The sequence below is a fragment of the Lepus europaeus genome, chromosome 2, assembly GCF_033115175.1.
Source record: "Lepus europaeus isolate LE1 chromosome 2, mLepTim1.pri, whole genome shotgun sequence".
NCBI lineage: Eukaryota > Metazoa > Chordata > Mammalia > Lagomorpha > Leporidae > Lepus > Lepus europaeus.
In genome coordinates this window covers 111,697,011-111,715,506 of record NC_084828.1, presented here as the reverse complement: position 1 = coordinate 111,715,506, position 18,496 = coordinate 111,697,011, and the positions used below count along the sequence as shown (strand labels likewise).

Below are 18,496 nucleotides of genomic sequence, written 5' to 3'. Positions count from 1 at the left end.
TTGAGTATTTTTTAACCTGACAACCATGGCAAATCATTATGAGATTTGAAGCTGAAGACATAGAATCAAATCTGTGTTTTTCAAAAGATCTCTGTAGGGTCAATCCAACCACATTGTTTTCATGTAACAGCCACTCTAGTAGGAAGTTTGGCGTGTCAGTTAATATTTATTTTATTTGTCCTTCCACATTCCAGGATGTCCAGTGGGGTTTTTTGGGAAGAATTGCAAAAGGAAATGTCACTGTGCTAACAACGGCCCTTGCCACAGGATATATGGAGCCTGTTTGTGTGAGCCAGGGCGCTACGGGAAGTTTTGTCACCTGAGTAAGTCCCAAGCACTAAGTTTACTCTCTGTGTGAAGCATGGCAGCATAGAAACGTACAGAGAATTTGTCAAAGGATAAGAATTAAAAATATTTTATATGGTATACGGTTTTATGTATCTATCTATCTATATGATTATGTTCTGGCATTTAGCCTTTTTTTTGTGGGGGAATGAAAATAGGATTTTTTTCTTCAATTTTACATTTTATTTGTTTATTTTTTCCCAAAGAAAACTTTTATTTAATAATACAAATTTCATAAGTACAACTTTAGGAATATAGTCATTCTTCACACCATACCCAGCCTCCCACCCACACTTCTTTTTTAATTTTTTATTTCATAAATGTGAATTTACAAAGTGCAACTTTTGTATTGTTGTGGCTTCCCCCCCCCCAACCTCCCTCCCTCCCGTGGCCCTCCCCTCTCCCTCTTCCTCTCCCATCCCGCCCTTTATTGAGTTTCATTTTCAATTACCTTCATATACTGAAGATCAACTTAGTATGTACTAAGCAAGGATTTCAACAGGCTGCACTCACACAACCGCACAAGGTATAGGGTACTGTTCGACTAGTAGTGTTTTTACGTTTCATAGTAAAACACATTAAGGACAGAGATCCTACATGGGGAGCATGTACCCAGTGACTCCCATTGTTGATTTAACAATTGGCACTCTTATTTGTGACGTCAGCAATCACCCGAAACTCTTGCTATTAGCTGTCTAGGCAATGGAAGCCCCTTGAGTTCACCGACTCTGAACTTGTTTAGTCAAGGCCGTATCACAGTGGAGATTCCTTCCTCCCTTCAGAGAAAGGCGCCTCTCTCCTTGATGGCCTGTTCCTTCCGCTGGGGTCTTGTTCACCAGGATCTTTCATTTAGATTGTTTTTTGCCACCGTGTCATGGCTTTCCATGCCTGTGAGACTCTCATGGACCTTTTAGCCAGATCCGAATGTCCCAATGTTGATTCTGAGGTAGGAGTGCTGTTTTGCCACCCACACTTCTACCACTTCTCCTCCTCCCTCTCCCCTTCCCAGTTCCATTCCCCATTAAGATTCATTTTCAATTAACTTTGTACACAGAAGACCAACTCTATACTAAGTAAAAATTTCAGCACACACACACATATACACACACACAAAACTTTTTGAGAACAGGTTTTACAATTAACTCTCATAGTACAACTCATTAAGGCTAGAGATCCTGCATGGGAAGTTAGTGCACAGTGACTCCTGTTGTTAATTTAACAATCAACACTTATATATGACATCAGTGACCACCCGAGGCTCTTGCCATAAGCTGCCTAGGCTATGGAAGCCTTTTGAATCCACCAACTCCATCAGTAGTTCAAATTATAAAATCTAGATTTTGATGAGCAGATGAAAATATTTGTAAATTTTAAATTTCTTTTGCTAGTGTTTAATTATTGAGAGAGCATTGCTGCAGTTCCTTCAGAACATTGGTTGATTTTCAAGGGCAAAGGAAAATTCTCTTTTATTTCTGGGTTCAAGTACAAAGTGTTACTATTCCCTAAAATTTCCAGAAGAGGTTCTTCATTTTGCATCTTGACCGTCAATCAGGTTGCAAAAGACTCTAGCACACATCATCACTCATAAATACATGAGCTCCCTACAGCTGGTCCCTAATGGGTGCCCCAGGATGCTCACCTTCCCACTGTGAAGCTATCTATATGCAGGTATCTGCCAGCCTATATAGGTGTCGGCCCTACTTCTCTACCTATTCCTTATCCCATTCTTTTTTTAAAGTTTTTATTGATTTATTTTCATTTACATTTGAAAGGAAGATAGAAAGACAGAGACAGACAGACGTCTTCCATCTGTTGGTTCATTCCCCATATGCCTGCAAGAGCTGGGAGGAAGGCCAGGCTGAACCCAGGAGCCAGGAACTCCATATGAATCTTCCATGTGGGTGGCAGGCACCCAAGTCCCTGAGCCATTCTATTCTGCCACCCAGGGTGTGCATTAGCAGGAAGCTGGAATAAGTGCGCTGAGCCAGGGTACAAACCCAGACATGGCAACATTGTGTGTAGATGTCCCAAGCAACTTCCTTGTTGTGCCAAACACCTGTGGCTCCTCCTCTTTCTGTTGAAGGACTAACTCCGCTGAAAAACTTTGCTGAGTGAATTTCACCATCTTAGTCCATTTGGGCTACAGAATACCATAAACCAGTAAGCTTATAAACTAGAGCAATTTATTTGGTTTCTAAGGCTGGGAAGTCCCAGCATATCCAGTGTCATAGAAAGTGCCTTGTTCACCGTGCCCTTCCATGGCAGTTGAGCTCTCTCGCCTTTTATGAGGGCACTAATCCCATTCATGAGGGCTCCACTCTCAAGGTCCAGTCACTCCCTGAGGATCCCATCTCCAAATTCCATAACCTTAGGGGTTAGGATTTCAGTATATGATATGGGAGAATCACAAACACTGAGACCATTTTACTCAGTAATAGCATGCCCACCTCCTAATTCACAGACACCATTTAGAACCTTACCTGAGAGGTCTTCAACCTATTCATGAAAACTGCATATAATCAAAAAAGTATGCATGCATTTAAAAATGATTTGCACCAAAATAAACTTGTCTTTTGATGAACTTTTTCAGATTTGGAATGTCTGTGAGTTTCATCTATTTTACTTAGAGATATGTCCCTGGAAAACACAAAGTAAGTTGTGAATACTCTAGGAAGAGAAACAGTGTAGGCAACAAAGAAAATGGAACCCGATGAGGAAAGGTTGGATTTATATAAATAAAATAGATGGGTAAATTCAGGTATATATGAGTGATGGAGGGACATGTGGTATATTCCAGAATATTACATACCACCCAAAACATGCCAACAGAAGAATTTTTGTTCCTCTAGTATAACAATATACATAATTTTTGAATATAAGGAAATATCAGATGTTTGGCCAAAAAAGGTCTTTTCATAATACATTTGACCAAAAACTTAAAGAGCTAACTCTTCAAAAGCATATAACATTGAAGTTTGCAAAATATCAGCATAGCCAATGTTTATTCATTTACATGCTGTGAGGAGTTGAGACAAAGGAAAATATGCAGCAAACAGATTCCTTGCTGCTGCTGCTGCTGCTGCTGATGATGATGATGATGGCTAACATTTGAATGTGAGTGTCTTTGGGGAGCATCTGGTTCTGTGGGTCTCCCTTATCCTTGGATTTGAGGCTTCATTTATAACTGCCACTTACCTGGCCCTGAAGAGCTTGCGTTTATAAGCCTATATTGGTTTTCCAGGGCTACTGTAACAAAGCACCACAAAGTGAGTGCCTTAAATGGCAGAACTTTGCTCCACAGTTCTGAAGGCTACATGTCTAAATCATGGTGTCAACAGGGCCACACTCTCCTGAAGGGGCTGGGACAGGATCTGCCTCTGGCCTCTCTCCTAGCGGCTGATGGTTCCTTGGCCTGTTCTCCCCGTGTGCCAGATAAATCTACCGATTTATGAGAAAACCAGCCTTGTTGGGCTTACTCTGTCTTATTCCAGTCGAACCTCACCTTAACTAATTTCAAATCCTGTGACCCCATTTGCAAATATGACCATATTCTGAAGTACTGGGAAATCGGAATTACAACATATGGAAGTTCTGAGGTGTATTTTAATGTGTAACAAACCCTGGGTAGGTGTGGCATTGCCAATAGACATCACTTCTTCCACTTTTCCTGTTTTCCTCTTTTTCCAAGCACATTTCCACACTTACTTGTTCTAAATATATCCGACCGTCACAGTTAAGCTTTCCATTGTGCCTGAGTTGTTCCCTGGACCACAGTTCTACATGCTGAACCTGAGACTGGGGCATGAAAGGCAGTCCAGGGTAGGAATTCTGGAATGAGAAGAAAGAAGCCCATATCAAACAGACAACACTCCTAGGGACCTGGTTCTAAGAAAGAATTAAAAACTTGGACATCATAGAATAGATGATAGAGGGCTCATATAATTTGTTATCCAACTTGGGTAATTCTATGAATGAAAAAGGATTCTGTTAATAATTCTATTCTGCTTTTAGAGATAACTCTGAATTACTGCCAGCACCAGGCTCAGACAGTCCTAGGTGCCATTGTAATCACCGCTTTGAATGCTGTCTCCTAACATCCTTTTGTATCCATCAGAAAGGCCAGTGGCTTCCTTTCTTCTTTCTGAGCAGCTTTCTGCAGTTAAAGTCTTTATAGACATAGAACACAATTACCTTAAGCCTGAAGAACACCTGAAAAGCTTTCATTTAAGACTTTTCTTGACCATCTGAAATGAGGGCAAAAAAGCTGCAGGAAGTATATTTTGGGGAGTAGGCATTTGACACAGTCGTAAAGAGCTCACTTGGGATGCCCACATTCCACACGGAAGTGCCTAGTTCAAGTCCGGACTCCACCTGTGTTTCTAGTCCTGCTAATGTGTACAGACATAACAGATGATGACTCAAGTGTTTGAGTCCCTGACTCCCATGTTCCAGGCTCTTGGCATCAGCTTGGCTCAGCCCCAACTCTTGTGGGTATTTGGGGAGTGAACCAACAGGTAGAAGATGTCACATATATATATATATATATATATATATATATGTGTGTGTGTGTGTGTGTGTGTGTGTAAACATACATACATATATGTATGTATGTATATATATATATACACACATACCTATATTTATCCTCCCTCCCTTTCAAATAAATAATTTTTTAAAAAAGAATTTTATCTTGGAAAAGGGAGTTGAACTATTTTAAGTCTTCAAACAGAAAGTTATGGGTTCCTGAATGCAAATTTAGGGCCACTTTCAATTTAGAATTCCTGCGCTTACACCATTTCTAAAACCCCATGGCATGGAGAAAATAATGTAGAGAAGGCGAGTCCCATTTGCCAAAGTTGTGGCCAAGATAATGCTGCTATCATGATGAAAGCTTTGTGTTATCTGCCCAATGTCAAATTATTTCCGATTACCATATAATGAAAGGGAGGGAAAACAATGGCAAGCCATCACATAAATGCACATCCATCATCTCCATACTGAGGCAGGATGAATATGGGGGTTGGCAGCCTTAGCAGTCCTTGGGGAATATTAACTATAGGCACCAATGGAGCACATGGAGAAGCAATTTCTCTCCCGGAAGCACCAAAGCCTTTTAAGTAGTTCAAGCTTCACTGTTCATATCCAGTTGCCAAAAAGCAAATGAATTGCCTGATTTGAAAGACATTTGTTCCTTATTTTTTTTTTTTTTTGGCAGTCAGGATGATCCCCTTGTTTTCCTCATAATCAGGCCCCACAGAACGACATGCCTGTGCACTAACCATTTCAAATAAACAAAGCATGGTTTTCAAGTGACCAGTTTGCCTCAATCTGCTTGCAGACTGTCCCAAGGGGGCCTTCGGAGCTGGCTGCTCTTCAGAATGTCAGTGTGTAGAGGAGAACACCCTGGAATGCAGTGCCAAAAATGGTAGTTGCACCTGCAAACCTGGTTACCAAGGCAACAGATGCCAGAAAGGTACAATCTGATGATAGATTTTCTTTCTTCTCTATTAACAATGCTTAGTCTTTGTTCAGCATCGTATGATTATTAATTAGTTAATTCACCAGTGTCCTCAGGAGATGGTGAGTTTTAGTAATCCTTTATTCACAGGTGAGGAAATGCACACAGCAGGCAGTGAAGTTACTTAAGCTCATCTTTTCAGCCTCCACTGCTCACTACCCCTTTGCTAGCCTGAGCAATGCAAGCAAGATCACACTGCAGTTTCTCTTAACCTAAAAAACTTAAAGCTAGACAACCACTTCTTTGAGCTGAACTAGTCAACCAAGGGCACTAGTGGACCACAGACATAAACAATCATTTTTTTTCTAAAAACTAATCATTCAATGACAATTCAAAGATGCACAACCATGAAAAATTTAACTATGGTGATAAGTGTTGTCCTTTCACAAATTTCTAGATACTACATATTTTTAAAAATAAGTCTATAAATATAAATGATTAGGCATGTGTGATTATAATTATAAGTAATCTGTATATATGATGACATGTGAAAAAGTTGATGGAAAATGGAATCAAAAGATAAGTTTGTTTAGGTGCAAAGAATTTTGAAGTCTATCCATATGAGGCCTGTGTTGTGGCATAGCAAGTTTAGCTGCCACCTGTATCACCAGCATCCCATAGGAGTGCTGATTTGAGTCCTGGCTGCTCCACTTCTGACTCAGCCTCCTGCTAATGCTCTGGGAAAGCAGCAGAGGATGGCCCAAGTGCTTCAGCCCCTGCACCCATGTGGGAGACCCTGAAGAAGCTCCTGGCTCCTGGCTTTGTTCTGGCCCAGTCTTGGCCATTGCGGCCATTTGAAGAGTGAACCAGCAGATAGAAGACTTCTCTCTCTTTCCCTCTGCCTCTCCCTTTCAAGTAAATAAATCTTAAATAAAAAAGAAAGAAATCCATGCATATGAGGGGTCTTTAAATACTCCATGAAAATTGCTTTTTATGGAAAAGCTATATATGGATGTCATACATTTTGCACCAAATAAACTTAAGTTTTAATTCCATTTTTCTATCGATTTTTTTGAGTGCCCTCATCTGTACACATGTCACTGCATATAAAATTAGGAAAAATGTGTGCCTAGAAGGCAGTAATGTAATTGCTGTCTCTGACTTGTGGACTCATGGAATGCACCTCCCCAGTTATCTATACAGCTCATTCAGTATTCAGAAGGACTCACATCACCTTTTCACCAAATCTTATCGGTACTACCCTACTTAAAATTTCACTTGCAAGTTTCCCTGAACTTCTTTTCTTTTTCTGTAGTGCTTATCATCTTCTAACATACTGCATCCTCTAGTTATTGTTATGTCTAATATGTATTGCCTGTCCTTTCCTGCTAGCATCTCAGCCTCATGGGGAAAGGATATCTGTAAATGTTGTTCACCCTAGTTTCCCCAAAGTCCTGGAACACTTAAGACATATAGGGGAGTTTAATAAGTACTTTTTAAATCAGTACATAAATGGGCATGTTTCATTCTTTATATATTTTTCTCATGTATTTTGCAGTAAGCACTGGCTACTATTTAATTCAGAGAAAATTATCTCACAGCATTTTTTTCTCTTTAATGTATAGCAATTCTGAGCAGTACAACAAATAAAATTATCATGGCTAATAGTAAATTATGATACTTTGTGCCTTTTTGGTGATCCAAGGGACAGCCTTGTTTATAGTTTGGAAAATAATGGGCTTAGAAGGAAGCCACCCTGCTGGGGAGTCCACAGATGGAGGCAGGTGCTAGGACTGAAAGTTGTCTTTTGCCTTTAAATGTCCAACCTTTTCGTTGTATTGCAGTCTTCAGAGGGTCTGCACGGCTTTCCTCAAGTTGAAGGAAAAGGGAATGTGACTGTTTAGAATTGTCCAGTGGCTATGGAACTGGAATACATGAGCAGAGACACCAGTCTGGAGTTTGTGGAGAGGGGGCTATTTGGGTCACTGGGTCGTAACTTTCTGGGTGATGGAGAATGGAACTTGGGAAAGCAGAAGAGTGACATTACACAGATGTATTTAATAAGGTCTGAGAGGGGGTCTAGGACATTCTCTAAATTTTCTTTTGCCTCAACTGATTGTTAAGCATAGGATTGACCCCTTCTTAATTTCCCCCATGGAGAAGTCATGCCTAGAAGTCAGTGCACAAGGAGATAATACCATATACACACACCTGGGTAAATTTAATTTATTCTGATAACATTTTCTTAAAACAGCTGCTGAATCTGCTTTATTGGAAAATGCTTCTGGGATTCCCACTGTGAAAGAAAATGAGTTGAAAGTATATGTAAATCAGCAAAATAGAGAGGTCACCATAATCTCTGGAAAACATATTATTTTTCAATCAGATAACTTTGTCCAATTCTGATATTTTTGTCTAACCACAAAATGAAATTATGAATCTGACTGGAGTGGGTGAACGGGCTCCCTGTGATTGGCAGTTGAAATCAAGCCAAAGGAGCTCTTTAAAAGTTGTGCATGATGAAAATCAGGCCTGTTGTTTTTCTTCTTCCTTTTCAAAAGAGTGAAGTAGCCCAAGTGCTCCTAGAACCAGACATATCTTTAAAAATCTTAACTCCAGACCTGTGTCTAGATTGCAGATGAATAGTTAATTAAAGATTGAAAGTTGTTTCAATGGCACTAATGAACAGCACTCTCTACAATCAAAACCAGACCTTATTCATCGCATCAGCAGTGACTTCTAAGAACAGAAGAGCTAGTTTCTTCAACTAACCTGAGAAACAAACAAAAAAATCACCCAATGTCTTTGCCTTGTTTTGATTACTCTGTAGCCTTGGGTATGTTGAACCCCAGGCAGACTTCCATATGGGGAGGACTCTGACAGAGCGAGCCCCTTGAGTCTCTCTATGGAGGCCTATACAACACCTGTGTCATCATAAGAAAGATCATTTTGTTACAGTAGTTTCACATTGCATGAATTTAACATTTTGAACTCTACCGGGTCTCTAGGAGTTGGTTAATTTATGGGAAAGGTGTTGAATATGTATCTACCTTAAGTGTGGAGTATGCACTACCTTGAGTAGTACAAGTATTGTAGAGCAAGGTGAGTGCAGTTGCTGTGAGCACCGATTTCAGAGGCCGGAAGATCTGGAGTTCAAATCCCAGCTCTTTTACTGATCTGCTTTGTGACACAAAGTCACTAACATCTCACAGCCTCTGTTTCTCTTGTAAAATGGAAATGAAATTGCTATCACACGGGATGTGGGTTTTTTATGGAAACAGGAGGTAATTTATGTAAAGTGCTTGGCACAGAATAAGTGATTAACAGACAGATATGAAAATCTCAATAATTCTAATAATTATGTTATTCAGCCCAGGACAAGAAGATAACTTCACAGCCCAGCTCAGTTTGATGTAACCTCCCACAACTGTCATGTTTAGGAAAGTTTTGCTGTTTCCACTGCATTAAAAAATACTTTCCACCGGGTTTCTAATTCCATTGGCACCAGTGGTAGAACATGCACTGAAACCTGAGTCCTCAGTGGACCTGTCAGCATAACTTGGCCCTTCTGTAGTTCCAATGACATTCAACAAAGCAGGACACGATTTCTCACTTCTCACCCTGTGCATTGTACACTCATATAATGTGCAATTTACAGACCTCTGGCATGATTATTCTGGCTTACAAAAGAAGCAAAGACTGGGAGAACAGGACACAGGCAAGCATCTGGGGACAGCTTCCCGAGAACCACGCCTCCCGAGCTTCCTTTACAAATTACATCTCATTTTCATGTTTTGTTCTGTGCAACTGCCTCCCAAGTTATATATCAAAATTGCTTCCATTGTTGCTGTCTGAAAAACCACATTTTCAGCAAAAATGTTGAACCTCTGTAGCTGTGTTTCCAAAGTGACAAGAAATAGCATCATGTTGATTTCTTCAGGGAATATTTTTGGAGTGCTATAAATCCTTGGAGGTTACTCCAATGTCTCTTTCTCTCTCTCTCTCTCTCACTCTCTTTCTCTCTCTCTCTCTCTCACACACACACACACACTTTTCTAACTCTTTTAAGCTACAGAAATCAGGGATCATCTTGAAATGTGTGACAAGAAGTTTGAGCTCTTTTCTTTCTGTTTTTATTCTACAAGCCTATCTTGATGGTCTCTGGGGGACCTGAATGTAGATTCCTCTGTGTCACCTGTGAGAGTGGAGGTCAGTGCAACATAAAAACTGGAAACTGTGCCTGTGCTCCTGGTTATACAGGAAAATCCTGCACTATTCATAAGTCATAAACCTAAGCAGGATAACCAATAAAGACAATAACATTATTTGCTTTATAATGTTTTTTGTAAGATATTGCTATGCTAGATTAAATGGTCCAACTATAAGAATACATAAAAAAAGTTTGTTGAAAATGAAATTAAAATAAACTTATTATGGTACAATTTTTTAAATCCATGCATACAAGAAGAGTCTTCAATAAGAAGTTCATGAAAATGTACTATAAAGTTTTTACAGAATTTTTTAAATTTTTTTGCACCAAAAGAAGCTTTTAATTTGTTTTTCCACAAACTTTTTGAAGTCCCTATCGATCATCTTTTCTTCTTCTCTATCATATCTTTTATTGTGTAGTACTAGCTCAATATTTTGTGGCTTAAAACAGTGACTATTATTTCTCTCAGTGCTAGGAGTTGATGAGATGGGGCTACCACCAGGCTCACCTGGGGTCACTCATGTGGCTGCTTTAGCACGTCAGTCAGCGGGAACAGACCAGGCTTAGCTAGGCATCTCAATCAGAGAACAAGGCCTTTCCTCCAGATAGCATTTTCACAAGGCTGGATTGGACATCCTCTTAGCATGGAAGTTTTAAGACAACATTCCTCGGGATAGGTATTTAGTCTAGCAGTTAAGATTCCCATGTCCCATAACTGAGAACCTAAGCTCAATACACAGCTCCAGCTCCTGGCCTGGGAAACAGTGGTGATGGCTCAACTGATTGGTTTACAGACAGCCATGTGGGAGACCTGAATTGCATTTGTGGCTCCTGGCTTCTGCCCTCCCCAGTCTCAGCTGTGTGAGCATGTGGGGAATGAACCAGCAGCAAATGAGAGAGTGTGCTCTTACTCCATATCTTTCTTTTAGTGTCTCTGCTCTTCAAATAAATAAACTTAAATAGCGCCAATTGGTAAAATAAAATACAACATTCCAAGAAAAAGCATCCAAAAAACGTGAGAGTAGAAGCTACATGATATTAGAAAACCTGGCCTTAGAAGCCGCACATTATGGTTTCCCCCATGTTCTTTTTTTTTTTTTTTTTTTTTTTTTTTTTTTTTTTTTGACAGGCAGAGTGGACAGTGAGAGAGAGACAGAGAGAAAGGTCTTCCTTTTTGCCGTTGGTTCACCCGCCAATGGCCGCCGCGGTAGGTTTCCCCCATGTTCTATTGGTTAAAGCAGCAAGTCAGAATAAAGAGGAAGAGTAAAAGATTCTACTTCCTGAGTAGCAAAATCCTGTACAAAAGACCTGTAAGATACAGTTGTCATCACTTTTGGACCCAGTCTGCCATAAGATACTGTTTGAAGTTATTCTGAACAGCACTGTAACAAACAACTGCACAAAGCTATCATTTTGTCAGAACACAGGCAGATGAAAGAATGACCAAAAGAGATTAGGGAAATTGAACCTGTTTCTGAGAGTCATTAGAACCACTCTCCTGTTATATGGCCTTTTCTGGTCGGGATTCCTACAGAGACTACATAAATTCTGCCTGTATTTCTTGTTCTTCTCTATTGGCAGTGAGCAACAGTGAATCAGGAACTTGAGAACTGTGGGCTGTATTTTTTAAATTACTATTTGAAATTTGTCTTAAAAAGGTTAGCAAATGTCTGTGGTTTCTGATCATTTTATCTATCATGTAAATGATATGAACAGTGATCTAAATTAGATTTTAGTGCTTAGGACTTTCTGTAAGCCAACAAACGAAAAACAGAAATCATAAAAATAAAACATAGCACCAGGAGAGTATTTAGCACTCAGCTAATCATCTGATCATTTGACAAAAGACATTGCTACCCCTTAGGATAGCCCTTAAGAGAAAGTAATAGGACAAGGTCTTTGCCTGTCAATTTTTCTGTATCTAACAGGGTAGTTTTCATTGTAGGGCTGTCATTCTGGCACTGTTGACAAGTGTTTCAAGCAGTATAGAAGTTTGCAGAAGCTGCAGTTGGCTATCCCTAACCTACTTGTTTGCTTAAAAAAAAAAAAAAAACCCTTAAAGGTAAAAATTTACATATTCAAAAGGTAGTTACTTGCTATTTCCACAGTGAAGTGACATTTTCTCTTGTCTCACTCAGCTTTAATGGAATAATTATTAAGCAGGTAGTGGTAAAGTTTGCATTGTTCCAATTGTCAGGCGATATAAATAGACTTTACAAACAAGTGAAGAGCAAGATAAACTGATCATTCTTTAAAATAATTATGCTACAACTCTTCCATTCTAGGACTTCAAACACAAGTAGAACAATTCATGATAGTCCTGAGATATTTTTGGTGATGAGTAGTGCTGTTTAAATTTTATTGCCATCCTTATTATGACACATATATTGAATTGAAAAGGCAAAAATATCCTATGAGTCCTAGTCTGGTTCAGTTTTAATGTTACATGCTATTATCTGATTTTACACACAAATACAAATTATATAATCTCTATAATAAGATATTTAGAAAAATGAATGGAAACAAAGATGGGACTCATTAAAAAATGCTTCACACATACATCACAAAGAATGTGTGTGGCATTTAATAAGAGGGTTGTATTTGAAGAAAAACATACATTTCACTGTGCTCCCAGTATTGTAAAACCTAGTAACTCTGCATAATAGCTAATGAAAATACATATGAACTAGATAATAGGTTTTAGAGACAGGAGATATGATCAAAAAGCTATTTCTTTCCTTTTTTTTTTTGCTTGTTTTTGTTTTTATTTTAAGTTTTATTTAATAAATATAAATTTCCAAAGTACAGCTTTTGGATTATAGCAGCTTTTGCCCCCATAACCTTCCTCCCACCCGCAACCCTCCCATCTCCCACTCCCTCTCCCATCCCATTCACATCAAGATTCATTTTCAAATATCTTTATATACAGAAGATCGGTTTAGTATATATTAAGTAAAGATTTCAACAATTTGCACCCATACAGAAACACAAAGTATAAATTACTGTTTGAGTACTAGTTGTACTGTTAATTCACATAGTACAACACATTAAGGACAGAGATCCTACATGGGGAGAGGGTGCACAGTGTTGATTTAACAATTAACACTCTTATTTATGACGTCAATAATCACTTGTCATGAGCTCTTGTCATGAGCTGCCAAGGCTATGGAAGCCTCTTGAGTTCACAAACTCCAATCTTATTTAGACAAGGCCATAGTCAAAGTGGAAGTTCTCTCCTCCCTTCAGAGAAAGGTACCTCCTTCTTTGATGGTCCATTCTTTCTGCTGGGATCTCACTCACAGAGATCTTTCATTTAGGTCATTTTTTTTTTATTTTTATTTTTTTGCCACAGTGTCTTGGCTTTCCATGCTTGAAATACTCTCATGGGCATTTTAGCCAGATCCAAATGCCTTAAGGCCTGATTCCAAGGCCAGAGTGCTATTTAGGACATCTGCCATTCTATGAGTCTGCTGGTATCCGGCTTCCCATGTTGCATTGTTCTCTCCCTTTTAATTCAGTTAGTATTCTCAGACACTAGTCTTGTTTATGTGATCCCTTTGATACTTTATCCTATCATTATGATCAATTATGAACTGAAACTGATCACTTGGACTACTGAGATGGCATTGGTACATGCCACCTTGATGGGATTGAATTGGAATCCCCTGGCACGTTTCTAACTCTACCATTAGGGGTAAGTCCGATTGAGCATGTGCTGAACTCCTCCCTCTCTTATTCCCACTCTTATATTTACAGGGATCACTTTTCAGTTAAATTTAAACACCTAAGAATAAGTGTGTGTTAGTTAAAAAGTTCAACCAATGGTATTAAGTAGAACAAAAAAATACTAAAAGGAATAAAATAGTTAAGTTGTTCCTTGGCAGTCAGGACTAGGGCTGATCAAGTCATTGTTTCTCATAGTGTCCATTTCACTTCAACAGGTTTCCTTTTAGGTGCTCAGTTAGTTGTCACTGATCATGGAGAACATATGATATTTCTCCCTTTGGGACTGGCTTATTTCACTCAGCATGAGTTTTCCAGATTCCCCCATTTTTTTGAAAATGACCGGATTTCATTTTTTTCTGCTGTATAGTATTCTATAGAGTACATATCCTATAATTTCTTTTTCCAGTCTTGTGTTGATGGGCATTTAGGTTGATTCCATGTCTTAGCTATTGTGAATTGAGCTGCAATAAACATGGAGGTGCAGACAGCTCTTTTATTTGCCAATTTAATTTCCTTTGGGTAAATTCCAAGGAGTGGAATGGCTGGGTTATACATACTAGGCCACAAAGCAAGTCTCATCAAATTCAAAAGAATTGAAATCATACCATGCATCTTCTCAGACCACAGTGGAATGAATCTGGAAATTAACAACTCAGGAATTCCTAGAGCATATGCATACACATGGAGACTGAACAACATGCTCCTGAATGGACAGTGGGCCATAGAAAAAAATCAAAAGATAAATCAAAAATTTTCTGGAAGTAAATGAGGATAACAACACAACATATCAAAACTTATGGGATACAGCAAAAGGAGTGTTAAGAGGAAAGTTTATAGCAATAGGTGCCTACATCAAGAAATTGGAAAGGCACCAAATAAATGCGCTATCAATGCATCTCAAGGATCTAGAAAAACTGCAGCAAACCAAACCCAAATCTAGTAGGAGAAGAGAAATAATTAAAATCAGAGAAGAAATCAACAGGATTCAATCCAAAAACATTACAAAAAATCAGCCAAACAAAGAGTTGGTTTTTTGAAAAAATAAACAAAATTGACACACCATTGGCCCAACTAACTAAAAAAAGAATAGAAAATACCCAAATCAATAAAATCAGAGATGAAAAAGGAAATGTAACAACAGACACCACAGAAATAAAAGAGTCATCAGAAATTACTATAAAGAGTTGTATGCCAGCAAACAGGGAAGTCTATCAGAAATGGATAGATTCCTGGACAAATACAACCTACCTAAATTGAACCATGAAGACATAGAAAACCTAAACAGAGCCATAGCTGAGACAGAAATTGAATCAGTAATAAAGGCCCTTCCAACAAAGAAAAGCCCAGGACTGGATGGATTCACTGCTGAATTCTACCAGAAATTTAAAGAAGAACTAACTCCAGTTCTTCTCAAACTATTCAGAACAATCAAAAAAGAGGGAATTCTCCCAATGACGCCAGCATCACCTTAATTCCTAACCCTGAAAAAGACAGAGCAGAGAAAGAGAATTACAGACCAATTTCCCTGATGAACATAGATGCAAAAATCCCCAATAAAATTCTGGCCAATAGAATTCAACAACACATCAGAAAGATCATCCACCCAGACCAAGTGGGATTTATCCTTGGTATGCAGGGATGGTACAATGTTCGCAATCAATCAATGTGATATACCACATTAGCAAACTGCAAAAGAAAAACCATATGATTATCTCAATAGATGCAGAGAAAGCATTTGATAAAATACAACACCCTTTCATGATGAAAACTCTAAACAAACTGGGTATAGAAGGAACATTCCTCAATACAATCAAAGAAATTTATGAAAAACCCATGGCCAGCATCCTACTGAATGGGGGAAAGTTGGAAGCATTTCCGCTGAGATCTGGTACCAGACAGGGATGCCCACTCTCACCACTGCTATTCAATATAGTACTGGAAATTTTAGCCAGAGTTATTAGGCAAGAAAAAGAAATTAAAGGGATACAAATTGGGAAGAAAGAAGTCAAACTATCCCTCTTTGCAGATGATATGATTTTTTATTTAGGGGATTCAAAGAACTCTACTAAGAAACTATTGGAATTCATAGAAGAGTTTGGCAAAGTAGCAGGATATAAAATCAATACACACAAATCAACAGCCTTTGTGTACACCGGCAATGTCATGGCTGAGAAAGAACTTCTAAGATCAATCCCATTCACAATAGCTACAAAAACAATCAAATACCTTGGAATAAACTTAACCAAAAAGCTGTTTCTAGCTTTGGCTTTATATAAATCCCATTGTTCGGAAGTTGTAAATATATATACTTAGGGAAATTTTTTGTAAAGTTTGTTTTACTGTGTTAATAAATCCTCTGGATTGTGGTAGGTTGTTGGGATGACTGTTTAGCATCAGGAGAATTGACATTAAATGCTGTATATAGAGAATGTTATACATTTGCAAGGGCAACTCCCATGTGTGTCTATGGAAACTGTAGTCAGAAAGAACACTGTTTGAAGTGGCTGTGGCCATCTCTAGATGCTGGGACTAGGGGGGAGTTTTTCTCTCCTTTATATACTCCTGTCTCTCCCATATTTACACTGTACCATTTTCCCCTCGAAGATGATTTTTCCTGTCTTGCTAACTTGTTGGTCTTTGAAGTTATGTCCATTTTCTGCTGTCATTCATGTTGAGCCTCCCTCTTCCACATTCCCTAAACTTTTACAAGACAAACACCTAAAATGACGTGGCGATGTTTCCTCTGAACACTTCATTTCACTGTCCTCAGAAATCCCACTTTCTGTTCCTTAGTCATTCTCTTATTCTCTAAATTTTACCATGTTTTCCATGTGCAAAATAGGCCCCATTCACTACTGAAGGCCAGAAAATTAGAAAGAGTGAGCGAAGATGTGAGGCAGGCAATACTGATTCCAAATACAAACGCGCTTTAAACATCATTTGATCCAGTTTCATGAAAATCACATTGAGCACAGCTCTAAGCTTTCCTCAGTAGTTAGCTGGGAAATATTTGACAACTGACTCTGAAAGATAAAAGCCCTATATTGTAGCATGTGCCAATTTCCATGGTGCAATATTCCCACTGGAGTGCTTTCAACCGGCCAGTGTGATGTCAAATTGTTCCCCAAATTCCTGAAAATTTAAAACATAGCTTTCCTGAACTGGTAGAAATGACTCCAGCAGCATTCCACTGACTGACAAGTACTGTATTCAGAACATAGAATATAGTGATTTCTTACCCTTTGCAATCTCTCTTCATATTAAGAAATGATAACTTTCCCGTGTTGATTTATTTGCAGCTTCTAAACTGAATCCTTGGGTTGAATTATTCAACAAATAATTGCAACTAGCCAGAAATTTGCAATTTAGCTAGATTATTTAATTTTAAGATAGAAATCAATGGTTTTGACTGCACTGACTCAAATTTCAAAACAAACAAACAAGCAAAACACCAGAAAGTATTGCTTTCTGTGTGAACACACCTCCCTAGTTTTTTTTTTTTTTTTTTTAGAATCTATTAGTTGGTATAGTGCCTCCCACCTAGATGTATCATTTGTTTCAGGTAAAGCCTCTAAACTGGTTTCAAACTTCCTCTACACACACCTGCCACGAATTGCAGCTGCCCTTTCCTTTTTGACCCAGCCTTGAAGAAAGGAGCATGTGGCAAACAAATAAAGAACTTTTAGAAGAACAATTAAAAGTCTTCAGGACCACCAAACATGAGGATGTAAGATGCAATAAAATGCTGCTCCATCTATGAAGCAATTGCAAATCTGATTTTTAAAGTTGCTGTAAAATAAATTGTATTTAAATAATGCATCTCCCATCCTTTCCCGCCGTGAGATGCATTTCCCTTACCAATCTGGTTCTCAGCAGGCGGGCCAGCCTGATGAAGTATCAGCAAAATGTCAGCTCCCACAGAGAAGTGCGACAGAAGCAGTGACAGGCCTTTCAGAAAGCTATTGTGCAAATTCAGTTTTAAAATAGGGATGTAGTTGAGGACTGATGCTGATGCGGGTGTCATTATCAGTGCATTCCTCTTCCCATCGTCCAGGGGGATGGAAGGAAGTTGTGGTGGAACTAATACAAAACCACTGTGTTGAGTGTTGAGTGGTGGTATGGCTGATCTTTAGAAGCTTTGACTTCTGTATTTTCAAAAAGTTAATATTCAAATTAGCTTTCATTTTTAGCGGTATCCACTGATGGGGTCCCAAGGGGCTTTCTCTCTCTCCCCTACTCTATCACCTTCCATGGTGTCTGTGAGGTTGGTGAAAGCAAAGTTAATCTTGTGATTATTGCCTTGTGGATCACTGTTGCTGGACACATCAAGTTAAAACTCCACAGCAACAAAGTCCCTTTATCACTCATCTCTAGCTTCTTTTTCAGCACTCTCACATCTTCGTGTACACTTTTTTTTTTTTTTTTTTGGACAGGCAGAGTTAGACAGTGAGAGAGAGAGAGAGAGAAAAGTCTTCCTTTTCCGTTGGTTCACCCCCCAAAAGGCCACTACTGCCAGTGCCCTGCACCAATCCGAAGCCAAGAGCTAGGTGCTTCCTCCTGGTCTCCCATGCGGGTGCAGAGCCCAAGCACCTGGGCCATCCTCCACTGCCTTCCTGGGCCACAGCAGAGAGCTGGACTGGAAGAGGAACAACTGGGACAGAATCCGGTGCCCTGACCGGGACTGGAACCCGGTGTGCCAGCACCGCAGGCGGTGGATTAGCCAAGTGAGCTGCGGTGCCGGCCTTCATGTACACTTT

General features: G+C 39.1%; 1 protein-coding gene across 1 annotated transcript in view; it reads left to right on the top strand.

Moving 5' to 3' along the window:
• Positions 1 to 10,092, top strand: part of LOC133751523 (EGF-like and EMI domain-containing protein 1) — a 587,503-nt gene extending 577,411 nt beyond the window's left edge. Inside the window, exons 13-16 of the mRNA XM_062181610.1 lie at positions 195 to 323; positions 5,684 to 5,818; positions 8,058 to 8,128; positions 9,949 to 10,092. Of these exons, the coding sequence (XP_062037594.1) occupies positions 195 to 323; positions 5,684 to 5,818; positions 8,058 to 8,128; positions 9,949 to 10,092 (479 nt within the window). The remainder of the gene's footprint in view (positions 1 to 194; positions 324 to 5,683; positions 5,819 to 8,057; positions 8,129 to 9,948) is intronic.
• The last annotated feature ends 8,404 nt before the right edge of the window (positions 10,093 to 18,496 follow it).